At 40.9% G+C, this 15,903-nt stretch overlaps 1 protein-coding gene across 1 annotated transcript in view; it reads right to left on the minus strand.

Moving 5' to 3' along the window:
- Nucleotides 1-6,266: 6,266 nt before the first annotated feature.
- The window catches only part of LOC112254341 (contactin-4-like), an 85,708-nt gene continuing 76,071 nt past the window's right edge, over nt 6,267-15,903 (minus strand). Inside the window, exons 14-23 of the mRNA XM_024426802.1 lie at nt 15,478-15,595; nt 14,880-15,038; nt 14,349-14,498; nt 13,446-13,516; nt 12,636-12,870; nt 12,406-12,521; nt 11,674-11,854; nt 8,667-8,779; nt 7,570-7,738; nt 6,267-7,412 (exon numbers count right to left, since the gene is read on the minus strand). Of these exons, the coding sequence (XP_024282570.1) occupies nt 7,327-7,412; nt 7,570-7,738; nt 8,667-8,779; nt 11,674-11,854; nt 12,406-12,521; nt 12,636-12,870; nt 13,446-13,516; nt 14,349-14,498; nt 14,880-15,038; nt 15,478-15,595 (1,398 nt within the window). The 3' untranslated portion in view covers nt 6,267-7,326. The remainder of the gene's footprint in view (nt 7,413-7,569; nt 7,739-8,666; nt 8,780-11,673; nt 11,855-12,405; nt 12,522-12,635; nt 12,871-13,445; nt 13,517-14,348; nt 14,499-14,879; nt 15,039-15,477; nt 15,596-15,903) is intronic.

Genomic DNA, 15,903 nt, shown 5'->3' on the forward strand with positions numbered 1-15,903 from the left:
ATTGTATCCGTTTTTTAAAATCAAAGGTGGCAACATAACATTTCGAATTGTTTAGACAGTTTATTGCAACTATATGTTTTTTTACTTACATTTTTGAATGAATTTTTTTGATGGCCATAATGTCAACTACTATCAAAATCTCAATGTATCAACCCTTTAGAGTTGACCTTACAGATTTACTTGATAATATGCACACCTACGTATATAGAACCTTTTCGTTCTTTGGTTAAAATGGAAGACCCCTTTTCATAAAAAGGGACTAGCTACGTTGCCGCTGAACCCAAATATCATTGCTACTGATGTCAGCAAATGCATGTAAGTTGGTCTTCTGCATCATAATAATTATGTCAGCACAGCATTTTTCCTTAATTCTTGCAGGTGTAAGATTGACTCATGTTTATGCTGCTATTTTCTTCTTCTCAGGAACCAGCCAGCCACCCATACAGCACTGTCCACAAAGAATGTATAAACTCTCTGAAGGCATTCAGAGTTACCAAGATTGGCATGGGCCATCATTCAAACAAAGTGCCTCCCTGCCCACCAGTGCATATTTCCAAACAATGTTTGCATTCCCTAAACTGGTTGTTTGAGTGTGACTATAATGACAATAGCATATCAAAACTATGTTGGTATTCTTTCATGCATTATTTTATTATTCAATATATATTTTTCTTAATCATTTTACTATTCTATTAGTAGTAGCCATAATTCATAAATGGCACCATAAAGGGTTCTATATGAAACCATTTGGTTTGGTGAAGAAGAACCCGTAGGGTTTTATTTGGGTCAGTGAAGAAGAACTCTACAAAAGAGTTCCATATATGAAGCAATCAATAGAACCATTTTTGGTTCTATATAGAACTCTTTTTCTGCAAGTGTGCCATTCTGCCAACCAATGGCTCCAAATTCCTCAATATATGATAACTGTCACGCCTGCTCCTGCTCCCCCTCTCTTGGCCCTCGAGGGCACCAGGCTGCCCTTCATTAAGCACACCTGTCACCATCATTACGCGCATCAGCGCTCATTGGACTCACCTGGACTCACCTGGACTCACCTGGACTCCTTCACGTTGTTGACTGCCCCCTCTATTTCTGTCTGTTCCTCAGCTTTGTTCCCCTTATCAGCATTATTGTCGGGATGTTGTTTTGTTCCCCCTGTCCAGACGCTGTTCTTGTTTTGTTTGATGTCCGTTTTCCATTAAATGTTCACTGCCTGTACTTGCTTCTCTCCTCCAGCGTCGGTCCGTACAGACTGCTGATTCCACTATTTGAAGCATCAGGGAGTTCTTATTTTTTGTTTTTGGTGGTGACATCGGGTCTGGGTACAACCGGGGGTGCTTCAGCTGGCTTGTCGGGCTTCCGCGCCTGAGCTGGCTTGATAGGTTTCCCTACATCGTTTGGCTCGGTAGGCTCCAATCCCATGTCATGCCTCAGCCGGGCTCGTCGGGCTCCCAAGCCCCAGCCGGGCTCGTCCGGCTTCTACGCCTCAGTGGGCTTGTCCAGCATCCATGCCCCGGCTGGCCCATCAGGCTCGCCCAGGTGAGACGCAGGGTGGTGCCCCTAGAGGGGGAGGTAGTGTCATGCCTGCTCCCGCTCCCCCTCTCTGGCGCGTTCGAGGGCGCCAGGCTGCCCTTCATTACGCACACCTGTCACAGTCATTACGCACATCTGTGCTCATTGTACTCACCTGGACTCCTTCACGTGTTTGATTGCCCCCTCTATATCTGTCCGTTCCTCAGTTTTGTTCCCCGTGTCAACATTATTGTCGTAATGTTGTTTTGTTCCCCCTGTCCAGACACTGTCCTTCCTCTGTTTGATGTCTGTTTTTCATTAAATGATCACTCCCTGTACTTGCTTCTTGTCTCCAGCATCAGTCCTTTCAGATAACCATCAGTTGATTTGGTATTGCACACACTTACACCCATACAATCCAACATACATTGTCCTGAACTGAACATGCTAACATTTACATTACATTATGTCATTTAGCAGACACTGTTATTCAGAGCGACTTACAGTGAGTGCAATCATCTTAAGATAGCTAGGTGAGACAACCACATACTGAGAGTGTCTGACACACTTAAACTCAATTTTATCTCACTGTTGGTAAGGTAATGCTTTCCCTTTGAGTTCTAATCCTGTTTACCTTAAAGATTATGTCTCTGTCATAGCTCCCAGTCCTGAGACCAGCTTTATCAGTACTGAACCTTGACTATTCATGTGCATTTGCAGGCCAAGTAGCTTGTGCTATTTTGCAGATTATGAGTGCTTTAACCTGGGTCTTAGAACTTCTGTACCCTGCATCTTTTGAAATCCACTACTTATTCTCTTGAATATATATATATATATTTTTAATCACAAATATTTGCTGACGTTTTGTGTGGACATGAGATCAGGACTTGGTTACTTCCATAATTCTAAGAGAGATTTAATGTTTTACCAATCACCGATTTCAACACATCTCAACCATTCCAAAATATTTTCAACAACCAACAACAGAATTTGACTCCGACAAACAATCTTTATCACCGACATTATTCAATATTGCATTTGCCTGGACTTCCTCCTCGAAACATTGAGTCTCATTTGTGTATATGCAGTGATCTTTCACCACTTCTGTGGTTATCTGTGAGAAATCTGGGCCAAATGTTCTCTGGTTCTTAATGCATCAGATTCATTACATGGCCTTAGGATGGGCTGTCTAATCTGTCCCTACTTGAATTAACTGATCTCCATCTAACAGCTATTTAAGTATTGTCAAGAATAAGACTGCTATATGATTTAAGATTGACAGTGGATGGTGGTGGTGGGGGAACTCCATTGAAATCCAAGAAAAGCATGACTGGGTCGTGAAGGCCAATATAAATGGTGCAATAATCAGTAATTGTCACAGATCATCATTTTTTATAGTGGCATCTGGGAATCTGGTCAATGGTCCTATTCTTAATATACTGTACAGTGCCTTCAGAAAGTATTCATACCCCTTATTCAACATCTTGTGTTACAGGCTGAATTCCAAATGTATTGAATATATTTTTCTTACCCATGTACACACAATACCCCAAAATGACAAAGTTATTTTTTTTTAGAAAGTTTAGCAAATTTATTGAAAATGAAATACAGAAATATCAAATGTACATCAATATTCACACCCCTGAGTGTGACAATACATGTTAGAATCACCTTTGGTAGTGATTACTGCTTTGAGTCTTTCTGGGTAAGTCCTTAAGAGCGTGCACAGCTGGATTGTACAATATTTGCCCATTATTATTCTTAACATTCTTCAAGCTCTGTCAAATTGTTTGTTGATCATTACTGTACCCCCCTTTCGACCCCTAATGTTTAATTGTCAAAGACTCCAGCCACCCTAGTCATAGACTGTTCTCTCTGCTATCGCACGGCAAGCGGTGCCGGAGCGCCAACTCTAGGTCCAAGAGGCTTCTAAACAGCTTCTACGCCCAAGCCATAAGACTCCTGAACATATAATCAAATGGCTACCAATACTATTTGCATATCCCCGCCCCTTTTACACCACTGATACTCTCTGTTGTTATCGTCTATGCGTGGTTACTTTAATAACTCTACCTACATGTTCATATTAACTCAATTACCTTGACTAACCGATGCCCCCCCCCCACACACATTGACTGTACTGGTAGCCTCCTGTATATAGTCTCACTATTGTTATTTTACTGCTGCTCCTTATTTACTTCTTACTTTTATTTCTTATTCTTATTTGTACTGTTGGTTAGGGGCTCGTAAGTAAACATTTCACTGTAAGGTCTACCCCGGCACATGTGACTAATACAATTTGATTTGACAACAATTTTCAAGACTTGTCATAGATTTTCAAAAATATTTCAGTCAAAACTGTAGCTCGGCCACTCAGGAACATTCACATAGAACTGATTTGGCCTTGTGTTTTAGGTTATTGTCCTGCTGAAAGGTGAATTTAAACTCCATGGTTTTTGTGGTTGAATCTGGGCTTGCAATTCACCACTCGATTGAGGGACCTTAATTTCATGTGCAGGGTACAGAGATGGGGAAGTCATTTAAAAAATAATGGTTAACTACTATTATTGAACACAGAATGAGAATGCATGCAAGTTATATGATTTGTTAAGCACATGTTTACTCCCAAACTTATTTAGGCTTGCCATAACAAAGGAGTTGAATACTTATTGACTCAAGACATTTCAGCTTTTCGTTTTTTTATGAATTAAAAATGTTTTACAAGCAAATATTCAACTTTAACATTATGTGGTATTGTTTGCATGTAGATCAGAGACACAAAATCAAAATGTAATCCATTTTAAATTCAGGCTATAAGACAAAAATAAAAGGTTAAAAGGCTTGTGTATTACACTCTATGACACTTATACTGTATACCTAAACTCTGTCAGTGAAGAACATAACCCCTACTGGAGGTCTGCATCATATCTCTTCACAGTGTTACTATGACAATGACCTTTTTGAAGGTATAGTATTGTATGTCCCTCTCAGGATATGAATAAGCAATAACCACGATAAGACGTCGGTACTATTAATTCACAGTTCATGATCGACATGCAATACTGATGGTATACAGTGATGAAAAAAGAATTAGTTAAGAGATCAAGATCAATTCTCTGTGTTATTTAAGACATACTGTACCTTTGTGCAACATAACGTGACAGAGGACATTTTAAGTACACTTCTACTTTCATTCCAGACCTGCTTCTATTTTCAGGCGGCCTAGCGTCTGCTATGAAATCCCTGGGTATTCCACAGAGTTAGAGCAGTTCTCAGGAGATTAATGTCCATATCCAGACACTTACCTGTCAGCCAGCCTGATACGATTATTCCAATGTGTGGCTGGCTGGAATGCACTTCCTCTACTATGGTGTAGTCTTCCTGTGTCATGCCTCGTCTTGAAAATGTCATCTGCCATGTGGTACACATAACTTCATGTATCGTTTGCTGACCTAAACATCATATTGAAAATGTTCCCCGGCACATTATAAAGTACATTCCTGTGTGTGCGCCGATCAATTTGTCTCTTGTCACGTTGACGTGCAATATGTCCTAAATAAATAAATACAATATCAGATATCAGCATGCCAATATCATGCATTCAACATGACATTGTTTGTCAGGAGGAAACAACAATTAGACAAATATTTAACTGGATTCAAAACGGTTCCGTGGATTTCCTTTGTCCCCCGCTATTCCGATTACTGAATGTTTACCTCTGAATTTACCATTCTAATTGCTTGTTGCAAGTCAATTTGTTTTCTGAGAAAGTTGTTCTAATTGGAAAAAAATTACGAGAGCCTTCAATCATATGGTAGCAGTGTACTGTTCAACAGAGTTCATGCAGGGGACCTGACCTCTGAAAACATGGAACATTTTGAAGGTTGATTTTCCTGTATCTGAAAAAGAATCAATCATTTCTGTATTCATGAGAGGTTAACCTTGAGTTATTGATAATTAACCATCATTGTGCACAAGACTTTGAATGGATTGTCTCCAGGCAACCATATAGATTGGAAGCAGGATATTTGTTTCATGTGGGGAAGGTATATCCACACAATACCCATACGTTCAGCAGTATTGAGCTGCTTACAAATACCACCCTGGGTTAGCATGAAGGGAGACATTATTTCCTCTTGATACTTCTCAATGTTTTGACATCAGTGCATCTGATAATAGGGCAATATTAGCAAGAGCATGAAGGTAAGCAATATGTTCTGGTCTAACCCAAGTAAGGTTCAGTGATATTCTCGATTGACATAGCAGTTAACCCTAATGTCCTCTAAACCATTATGTAATCATGACGTGTTGGGGGAAAAAAGCACCCTGGAAAGCACTGGACAGCGTTTTGTGGGTGCAACTGCCACTTTCATTAGTAGGGTCAGTGTCCACTGCAAGTTGCAGTGCATCAAATCAAAATCAGGTAATTCAATTCTGATTAAAACAATCTAAATTGCATGCACGAACAGACACTGCAGGATTTGGATTTGTAACTGTTATGCTGAGCAAGGACCAAAGCATTCAGTTAAATGTTGATTGTGTTTAAAAAAAACCTTGGCAGGTGAAAACACAGCAACCATGCTGTCTGTCAGTGTTGTGAGCTACCTGTTCATGGTAACTGAATGGTAACCATTAGTGCAGAAGGGTGTCACACTGACTCCTTGTGAATGATGTTTGTCATTCTCCCTGGCACTTTCAAAAGGGCACACACACCTGAAATGAAACACATTTAAAAATAGACATTTCAATTTGAAACATTTTATTCATTTTCAATTACATCTCACAGAGATACATTTTGTTTGTTAATACAATAGTATTAAAACAGTTATGCAACACCTATCAAGCACAACTCAGCCACAACTTGAACTATCTTGATTAAGAACCATGGAGAAAGAGTTGAATTCATCAAAAATGTTTGAGAAAATCTTCCCCAGGTACTGTATCAATGCACATTAACATGTTTTTCTGTATAGTTCTGCATATTGATCCAATATGTCTGTGGTGGTCATATTTTTATTTAACCTTTATTTAACTAGTCAAGTCAGTTAAGAACAAATTCTTATTTACAATGACGGCCTACCCCGGCCAAACCCTCCTCTGACCCGGGCGACGCTGGGCCAATTGTGCGCCGCCCTTCGATACTGTTAAATGTGGACGATAGCATATGTGAATTTTCTTTCACGGAATCTGCGGAATGTTGATGGCCACCAGACAGATCATACTGTCACTGTGCTTCATTAAGGAGTTAAAGGACAACCTCGGAGTGAACCATGGTCATTTCCACAGTTGACTCATTCTTACAGAACATTTACAATAACAAACAAACAGGTCACAACAAAACACAGGGATGAGGCACACATAGGCAAGGTACTGTATCTCTACCATTAGAAAAGGACATCATGTCATTCTAAACAGAAGCTCGACACAGCCATGGGGAACTAAACATTTGGATTTGTAATTACTGAGGGACATAACAAACATCATTAAGGGGTATGTTTGCGCTTTCATTTGATTACTTTCATATTTCCGCCATATAAATATCTCATGTAGATTGTTCTAAGGATTGACAATCTTCTCATATGTAAAAGCCTATCCTTTCGGCATAAAATCTAGACATAAAACACTCAAAAGCTTGGTTGACAAATTAATTTTAAAAATGCATACAGTAAGGCAATGCAGCTGCGTTGAATACTCTAAATAGTTAGCTGTTGATTTCACATTCTTGAGAAGTGAAAAGTACACGTAAAACACATCCTTTGCTGAGTACTTGACTCTGAAAGCTAGAGTTCATTAAAGGCAATACATGTTTAAGTCTTATAAAGTCAACTTTGAAAGTATAAAAAACATAACTGCACAAATCTTGCATGGAGCTGAGCTGAAATGGCCGTTTGAGTTAAGACCTGAAAAAGACAAAAACACTCTTCAACAAACACATAGTACCTGTGGGATTCATCGTTATGAGACAGAATTTTGTTGAAGGCACTCTGGAAACCTTGAATCGATTGTGCCAAAAGTTCATCCTGTGAATGGTGAAAGACAAAAACAGTTCTCTCTTACTGGACATCTTTGGTATCCTGATGGGGCCACTGCTGCTGCCATCCCCTCCATCACTCAGGGCTTTGATCTCAATGAGGTAGTCCTCACCAGAGGGGACCTGCAGTGCCATGCTGGTCCTGTTGGTCTCCACAACGCTGGTCTTCCCAAGCCAGTTCTGACGGTACAGCACCTAGAGACGGGAGAGGGAATATCATGGTATCTGATATCAATAATACAAATTTAAGTGACACAGTCGTTTTTGGATAATGCCACTGTATTGTTTTTGATTTTGGGGGGAAAAGAGGAGCTATTTTGGGGGGAAAAAATACAAAAGTGTTTTCTTGTGCAGCCAAATAGTCTTAAGAAATTGTATTTTGTATTTTTCAGAAGCCCCTTTCCAGAGGATGACATGAATTGCAAATTATAGTGTGAGGTGCTAGTGTGGCCCCCGTGGCACTCCATGGAGGCGAGTGTCTGAGTGTGGAGCTTCACAGGCACTCAGCTGCTTCCTCACCTTCTCTTTCATATCTCTGAGCCATATCAGATCAATCAATTAGCAAAAGGTGCTCCATTGTAAAAGAATACTTTAAAAGAAACCAGGACCTTTTCTGAGTCATAATCCTCTGCTGAATGCTCTCAGAGTTCAGATACTCAAGATGACATGAAACGCTTCCTGTTACGCAGGTTCAAACACTTTTTACTACTGAGCATTCAGAGGGATCAAAAGGCAGGAAAGAATGGATCCTCCGGGCGTTCCACCATTAGGGACGCCATTAGGGAAAGTGTTGCCTCAACAGCTATCCACAAGGACACATGTTGTGTGTTTCCATATCAGAACTTGGCAGACCTTCAGTCAAACATACTCAGTGGAAACCCAGAACAATGGAGAAACAGATTTGTTTTGTGTCATAACACCAGGAACAGTCTTTTCACATTTGTATGGATCGTCCACACAATTTTGCATGGACAATCTATATGTGACACTGGAAGTGCTGAGGTTTATACTTCCACTGCGACCAGGGAGACATTAATAGATAAGACAGCTGTTGAGGTAAACCAACAAACTGCATTTGTTTCCTAGTTTTCAAAGATCCTGCTATTACACTGACAACACTCACCTTGTATCCTGTCACCTCAGACTCATTTCCCATTGCCTTGACATGTTCCCAACTCAAAAAGATCTTGGAGTTTGTCAAGTTCCACTCAATATTCCCTGGGGGTTGACTTGGTGCTGAAAGATATGCAATCATAAAGCCACACAAATTAATCACGTACAATTCCGTCTATAGCTGAAATTACTTCAAAATTACTTTCTCACTTTAAACATCCCCATAATCACTGCTGTTTGAAGGAACTACCCACTGGGCACACACTGGTTGAATCAATGTTGTTTCCATGTAGGGCTGGGCGATATGGTCAAAATATCGTATCAAGGTATCTTTAAAAAAATGGACGGTATTTTATGTTTTGGAATAACAATAGTTCTATGTTTGCTTTATGGGTAGTGCAGGATCCTAGGGTGGCAACACATACATTCTAAGTGATTTCAATGGGTCTTTCTCCATTCTACTTGTTTTATACTGTTCGATTAAACTTTTGCATTTCCTGCACTCATTTGAGATGTTGCAATTGCGATTTGACTTGCGATTTAGTGCAAAACACTTGGGTGAACTGTTGGTTCCATGGAAATAGAATGATTATTCTAATTCTATAGGCACTTTGCATAGTGTTGTTTGACATGATGCTGAACGTAGATGCCAGGGAGGAGTTATTGTAACAGGGTAGGAACCAAACTGTTGATCACATGTCTCATAGGGGACCCTGTAATCTTTGGATTCATTGCATGTTCTCATATTCATGCTTTGCGTATTCCTCTTTGATTTGTAAGATACTGTTGCACAAACAACATGCTGATTTAAGTCTACACCATCACTGGTATTATCAGGCTGTTTAGCTAATTACGTTTGCTCTGACTCAGTACATTTATTAGCTAGCTAGCTAGATAGACAGCTAACTAGCGATTAGCAGCTAACAAGATATAGGCCAAACTTGCTAAAAAAATACAAACTAGCTGTTTGCAGATGTAAGAAACACAAACTAACAATGTAATTATAGAATGCTAGTGTATTTATATTAAGAAGCAAAGTGAAAACGGTATCATAATCATCAACATTGTTGCATGTGCTGCATTGACCATGCAGACTGAATGCAAGTTTCTTGTGGTCGAGGAACAACATTTGCGCTCCTTGAGTAACGATCAGTGTTGCCAACTCCTCAGTAAGGAAAGTAGCTATTGGCTGTCCTAAAAGTCGCTATAAGTTGCTAAATGACATCATCACTTAATTTGCATAATTGTCCATTTGCATGTAATTGTGATGGACTCTGTAGGAGAGAGGAATAACGTCGTGGGAGAGACAAAAAGTGAGTAAAAAACACCATAAATATGTTGTTTGTTTTTAGTTTAGTTTTTTACATTTACATCCCGCGGCGGCTTCCCACATACGCGATTCATTTGCAGTCTGGACGCGGAGGGGTTAACATCGCTTGTTCTGACTGCAGCTGGGATGGACTGCTGCGCGAGGACTGGGCCGCCTGTGAGTGCTTTGGGACTGGGTGGTGGGGCCCACGGCAGCACCCGCTGCTCATTTAGAAGAGTAAGGACGTTACGTGCTTTCACGTCAGAGTCTCCAAAAGTCTCCAATAACACCAGAAAAAGTTGCTAGATTTGTCGCTAGTCGCTTTTTTGAAAATGTGTCGCTAGCGGGGTCTGAATACTCGCTAAATATAGCGACAAGGTTGCTAAGTTGGCAACACTGGTGACGGTGCGGGCTAGGAAAGTGCCATGGAGAAATGACTCAAGTAGTGAAGTAAACTCTAAAAATGGATGTTACACACTGCGTATCACATTTAACAAAACAAAAATTCAAATCCCGTTATAGAAGGTAAAGTAAAAACCCAAACCGGTCTGTGCATCAATACCGGTATATAGTAAAATATGGTATACTGCCCAGCTCTATTTCCACGTAACCAACGTGGAATAGATGTTGAACTGACGTCTGCGCCCAGTGGGTCTCGAATAGAAGATAACACAAGAAGGAGGGATAGCTGATTGCTTTGTGATAGAGTTAGTAGTTGAATAATTGCATCTTACTCTGATAAGCACATAAACACGCCTCCTCTCCCTGAGTTGTCAAGGTAAACAGCACCTTATCACCCATTTTTTATTTATTAAAAAAACCCAGAAGTGACTCTTCTTATCAACTGTATGCAAGAATGTGCTCTGTGTTGCCTTAAAAATGTAGCATTCTCTGTGTTGGTCTTGCCAACCCCAATTGTCTCACCTCTGAGAAGCAGAGGTTACATCATGTAGGTCTGATATCTGATTGGAGGTTAACTTTACAGTAATACTATTGGTCAACAACTCAGGTTTTGAATCCAAACAACTCAGATGCTTATGGAAGATCAATATTCATTTTTCTATCTCCTATTTGTTCCTGACCTTCTGTGGTGAGACACCTTCTTTCTTTCTCTCTCCACACCATGGACTTTTGGGGCATGGCCTTTCAGGCTATGATTTCTGTCTCTCTCACTGACCATGCTTAGAATAATGCCTTGTAATGCTTGTTAATGTCTTGTAACGTAAGCTTTATGCCTTGAATGTGAATCCATTCATTTTACACAGTAGTTAAATACACTTGTATTTGGAATCCAGTCTCTAATAATCTTTATGGAGTCAGATAAACATTTAAATAGGCCAATCCCATAGTCTTATTAGTTGCACGTGATGTATAATATACACATAAAAACATTTCTGGCCACTACACTGCTAATTCACATGTTTGTAGGTATGACATAATCCAATTCCATTCGTTAGTCTTGCAGTTAACATGCAGTCAAAACTTTACCCAGATGATGATGTTTTGTCTCAGCAGTGCTGTTGATGTAGAGTATTCACAGAGGCTCTAAAGCCATTGAAGTTGTACTGTATACTGCTGCATTCCACCACAATTCCATTCATGTTAACCTCTGCTGGATATACAGGCTTCATATACGTGAAAGCAAACTTGTAGAGAGAAAAATGCTCAAATTGCATGTGACAACTGTTCCATCTTAGAGAATACTCACGTGGTTTCTTGGTGGTGACGTTGACTGCGGGGCTAGAAGGCCCTGCTCCAGCGCTGTTCTGGGCCCTGACTGAGATCAGATACACAGTACTGCCCTTGAGCCCAGAGAGAAGGGCGGCAGTGTCTGTGACCCTCACCATCTCAGCATCACTCTCTTGCATCCCCTCCTCCCAACAAAGGACCTGGAACCAAAGACATGAAGGTTATTCCAGACCTCCCGACAGCATTAAAACAGGATTAGAGACACGTCCAGCACCGTTGTTTGTGGACCTGATAACCAGGTTCACAATGGGGGTCAAGCAACCTGGGCCTTCTCTACAGCCAGACAGTTCTGGGCTATATACTAAGGGGAAAATGGGCAAGGATCCTCAGGGTGTTCCGTCATTAGGGACAGTGTTGGTTGTGGAGGAAATTGATATATGATGTTCACGCTTGTGAGGGGTGATTTATAGAACACTACTCAGGCAGGGAAGCAGCCAGTGTATTAGGCTCCTTGGGAGACTGGAATAGCTGTGGACAGACCTCTTCACTCTAGATTAGATGGTGAGAAATATACCTTTGTATCCCAAGGTATGTTTCGGGGGAGGGGAAATTTCACGTTTTTGCCATTGGCAGTTCTATTTAAATGCATGCCAACCTATTGCTGAGTCAATCATCGTGAGGGTAATACTGTATCTATCATGCTGTTTTCTGCTCTCTACCAGCATCATGATTCTTTGGATATTTTTCATACCTCATATCCAATGATCTTCCAACTGCTGGCTGTCTGGGTAATGGGTTCCCAGTACACCTCGATTTCAGAGGCTGACAGCGTCCGGGTCCACACTCTGGACGGGGGTTCAGAGGGCTCTAAGCATGACAAATTTAGACCAAGGACATTATCGAGAATGGTAAACATTCAAGTCAAACTAACCCAAAGCTTCCATTTCATCAGCATCTTGAGAAATAGTCAAAATAACTAACCTTCCTCTGCGGAATACACTACAACCACATGGCTAGACGGGCCTTCTCCTTTGTTGTTGTAAACTCCAACTTTCACCTCAAATTGGGAGAGGGGAGGGACGCTGTCGTTCCTGAAGGTGTATCTTGATGCATCAGGTGAAGCCAGCACAGTCTGCTTCCATGTGCTTGTACCAAGAGGACGAAAAGCCACAACGTATCCAAATTCCTCTCCACTCTGTAGCTCCTCTGGTATTGGCTATGAGACAGAGACAATTTGACTGCATAAATTGTAGCAATTCTTATCCCTTCCCATTGGTTGAACTGAATATCAAATTACTACCTCAACTGGAAGTGTCAAATTCTGAACAGTGAAATACCACAACCCCAACATAATGCATTATATCCAAAGATATACACAGTATATGCACATTCTGCATGATAAGTTCATTCCCTTTAAGAAACCCACAGAAACATCCATTCTGAGACATCGTCCTAGATTTATGCACAAACAATTTCCACCATCTCTGCATCTGCATTTTGATTTACACACCAGGGGAGCCATTTGGAACAGGCAAATAGCTAGGCAAGACAGCTCTTCTTTTAATTTAAACCCATTTAATTGAAGTCGCATCGCCGTAGAGAATTCTGTCAAAACCCCATTCATGTCAGAAGAGTGATTTGAAATGTACATATTTGTAGGTATTGTATCTTGTAATTGTCCTTGACATACAAGGAAAAACAAATAAATAATTTTGAAAAAGGAAAGGAAAGAACACTGATCTGTCATAATAAAGATGTATTCTATAAGTCCGTGATGATCAACAAGCTTACCTCCCATTGGATAACCAGTTCTCCCCGCCTTCCTCCTCCTCCACTCACATTACTTGGTGCTACTTCAGGAACTGGATGGACAAAAACAACAACAGTGTCCAATATAAGTTTGTGTATTCCTCGGAGCAAAGGCATGTATTTGAATCCCTACTACTCCGAAACCCTACGGAAGCCTTGATGTCACTATCATAGTGCCCCTCATCCTTGTACGGTTTCAAAGCAAAGGCTTAGCTTTTTTGATGTAATTAAATTAGGGTTGATACTGGCACGAGTGCCAGTGCACGCTACTGCTGTTACTACAGTGTATCGCACTGCAGGAATACTCTTCCCTTGTGATTCAGTGGGCCAGGCGGAAGCACTCTGCTAACCCACTCAGAAGAGACACTTTCAAGTCATTGCCTTATGGCAGGCGTGGGTATTTCACACGGCTCCTGTTGATGCTGCTGACATGAATTAATCATGGCAGAAATTCCTGAGTGCTGATGTGAACAGCGTCGGAATGCTATAAAAGGTATGATGCCTCCTGCTCGGGTAGTTCTAATCTGACAAGCAAACGTTTCGAGTGTCAATATCCACATGGATAGATAGGCCATGTGGCCTAAACACACGAATAAATTATCTCTCACTTTCTTTTCCTATTAGGTCAATTATTAACATCTGTCTCTGTGTCAGTCAAATTGGAACAGAGATGATTCTGTCTTCATTACACGTAATTAGCGATGAGAAAGGCACAATAACCAGTGGACTGGCGTGAAAAGTGTATGTGGGTTCTACATGGTGAAATTCATCAGGGGCTGAACGGAACACTCCATGCAAAATGAAACTAATCAGACCGTTAAATTACATTTCCACCGTGGGGTTGATAGATTCACCACAAGAGGAAAAAGAGAAATGAGAATGTACCTGCCGCTTTTGTTCGAATCTGCTTGGATTGCATGCTCGGCTCTCCAACACCCACATTGTTGCTAGCCACCACCCTGAATTCGTAATCCACCCAGGGGTTCAAATCTATCACCGTTGCATGAAACATCTGTCCAGGCACAGAATCAGGAACTAGGATTAAAGAATTTAGAATTTAAATACATATTGATTCTCATCCACCAACAAAACACATTCATGTTATCAAAGACTGCCTGTGATACAATTAATGTCAATATAACTTATCCAAGAAGGCCCCCAAGATAACGAATGATTAAAGATAAATACTCGTGTTCACATCATTCATCCCCAAAGCTGACTGTTCCCACAGTATTCTGATAGTACAGACATTTTAAAGGGGAAATTACAAACTTCAGAAGCCTTTTTAAACCTCAGATACACTACACGTTCTACATGTCCTGCATTGCAAGAACGTTCTCCTGCAACAGGGTGATCAAATTAAGATCCTACATATGTAAACAGTGTCTGTGAGGGATGGGCTGGCATTGTAGCTACCTGTCCTGACGGCCTGCCAGCCTATGGAGAAGGGGGTCCTGGCCTGGATGCTGTATGTGGTGACAGGGCTGTGGTGGTCAGGCCCAGACTCCCAGGAGAGCTGGGCAGTGGAGTCAGTGATTTCCCCCACAATAAGGCCCTCTGGGGCACCGGGAGGCCCTGAAATAACCAGCAGCACAGGCACAGAACAGGGAGACAAGGACAACCACTGTCAAATAGTTCTATTGTGTCAGCCAAAAAAAGGATGGCAAGGTTAGAGCAGTCTGCCCACAAAAGAGAGAGACATTTAATATTTCACACAGCAGAGATAAAGATCCTTCAGTTGATGAGGGGAAATACAAAAGGATTCAAAAACGAAGGAGAAGAGGAAAATTTATGCATTGATTTTCAGATGCTCCTGTAGTCATTATTTAACACTGAATGAATGTCACCCAGAATAGTTGGCTGAAGTAAAGGGAATTAATAGAACGGGTGATCATGTCTGAGGTTGTCTAATTCCTCTTTAGATGAGTGCTACCCTAGATATGGTATATCTCTATGGGTGCTACAGTATGCCAGTAAACCAAAGTATCATCACAGGGAGGAAGTGCGTGCGTACCTCTAACAATCAGGTGGGCTGCTGCTGAGACACTGTCCACCACAGTGTGTACCATGCACACATACTTCCCAGAATGCTTTAGCTGAATATTCCTGACCATCAGATCACCAGCTGATCCCTGATGACAATAGAACAGAAAAAGTGTGCAATTTATCAACAATACTAGTGTCTCAAAATACAGTCATTCAATGTATATTTTTTTCCAGCTGTGTAGCACCTTTCATACCACTTATACAGTATACATTATGATAGATTTTTTTTATCCCAAGTATGCTGTTGCAGTAGCAGTGAGAGAAAAGAGCAGGTAGGAACATTGGAGTGACACTGATTTCAACACTCCTTGTGTTAAAAACAAAAAACACTTCCTGAAGTTTAAGAGCTCTGCCAAATGATGCTCACAGTGAAAATGTCAGTGTTATACAGGCC

The sequence above is a fragment of the Oncorhynchus tshawytscha genome, linkage group LG07 (assembly GCF_018296145.1).
Source record: "Oncorhynchus tshawytscha isolate Ot180627B linkage group LG07, Otsh_v2.0, whole genome shotgun sequence".
Taxonomy (NCBI): Eukaryota; Metazoa; Chordata; class Actinopteri; order Salmoniformes; family Salmonidae; genus Oncorhynchus; species Oncorhynchus tshawytscha.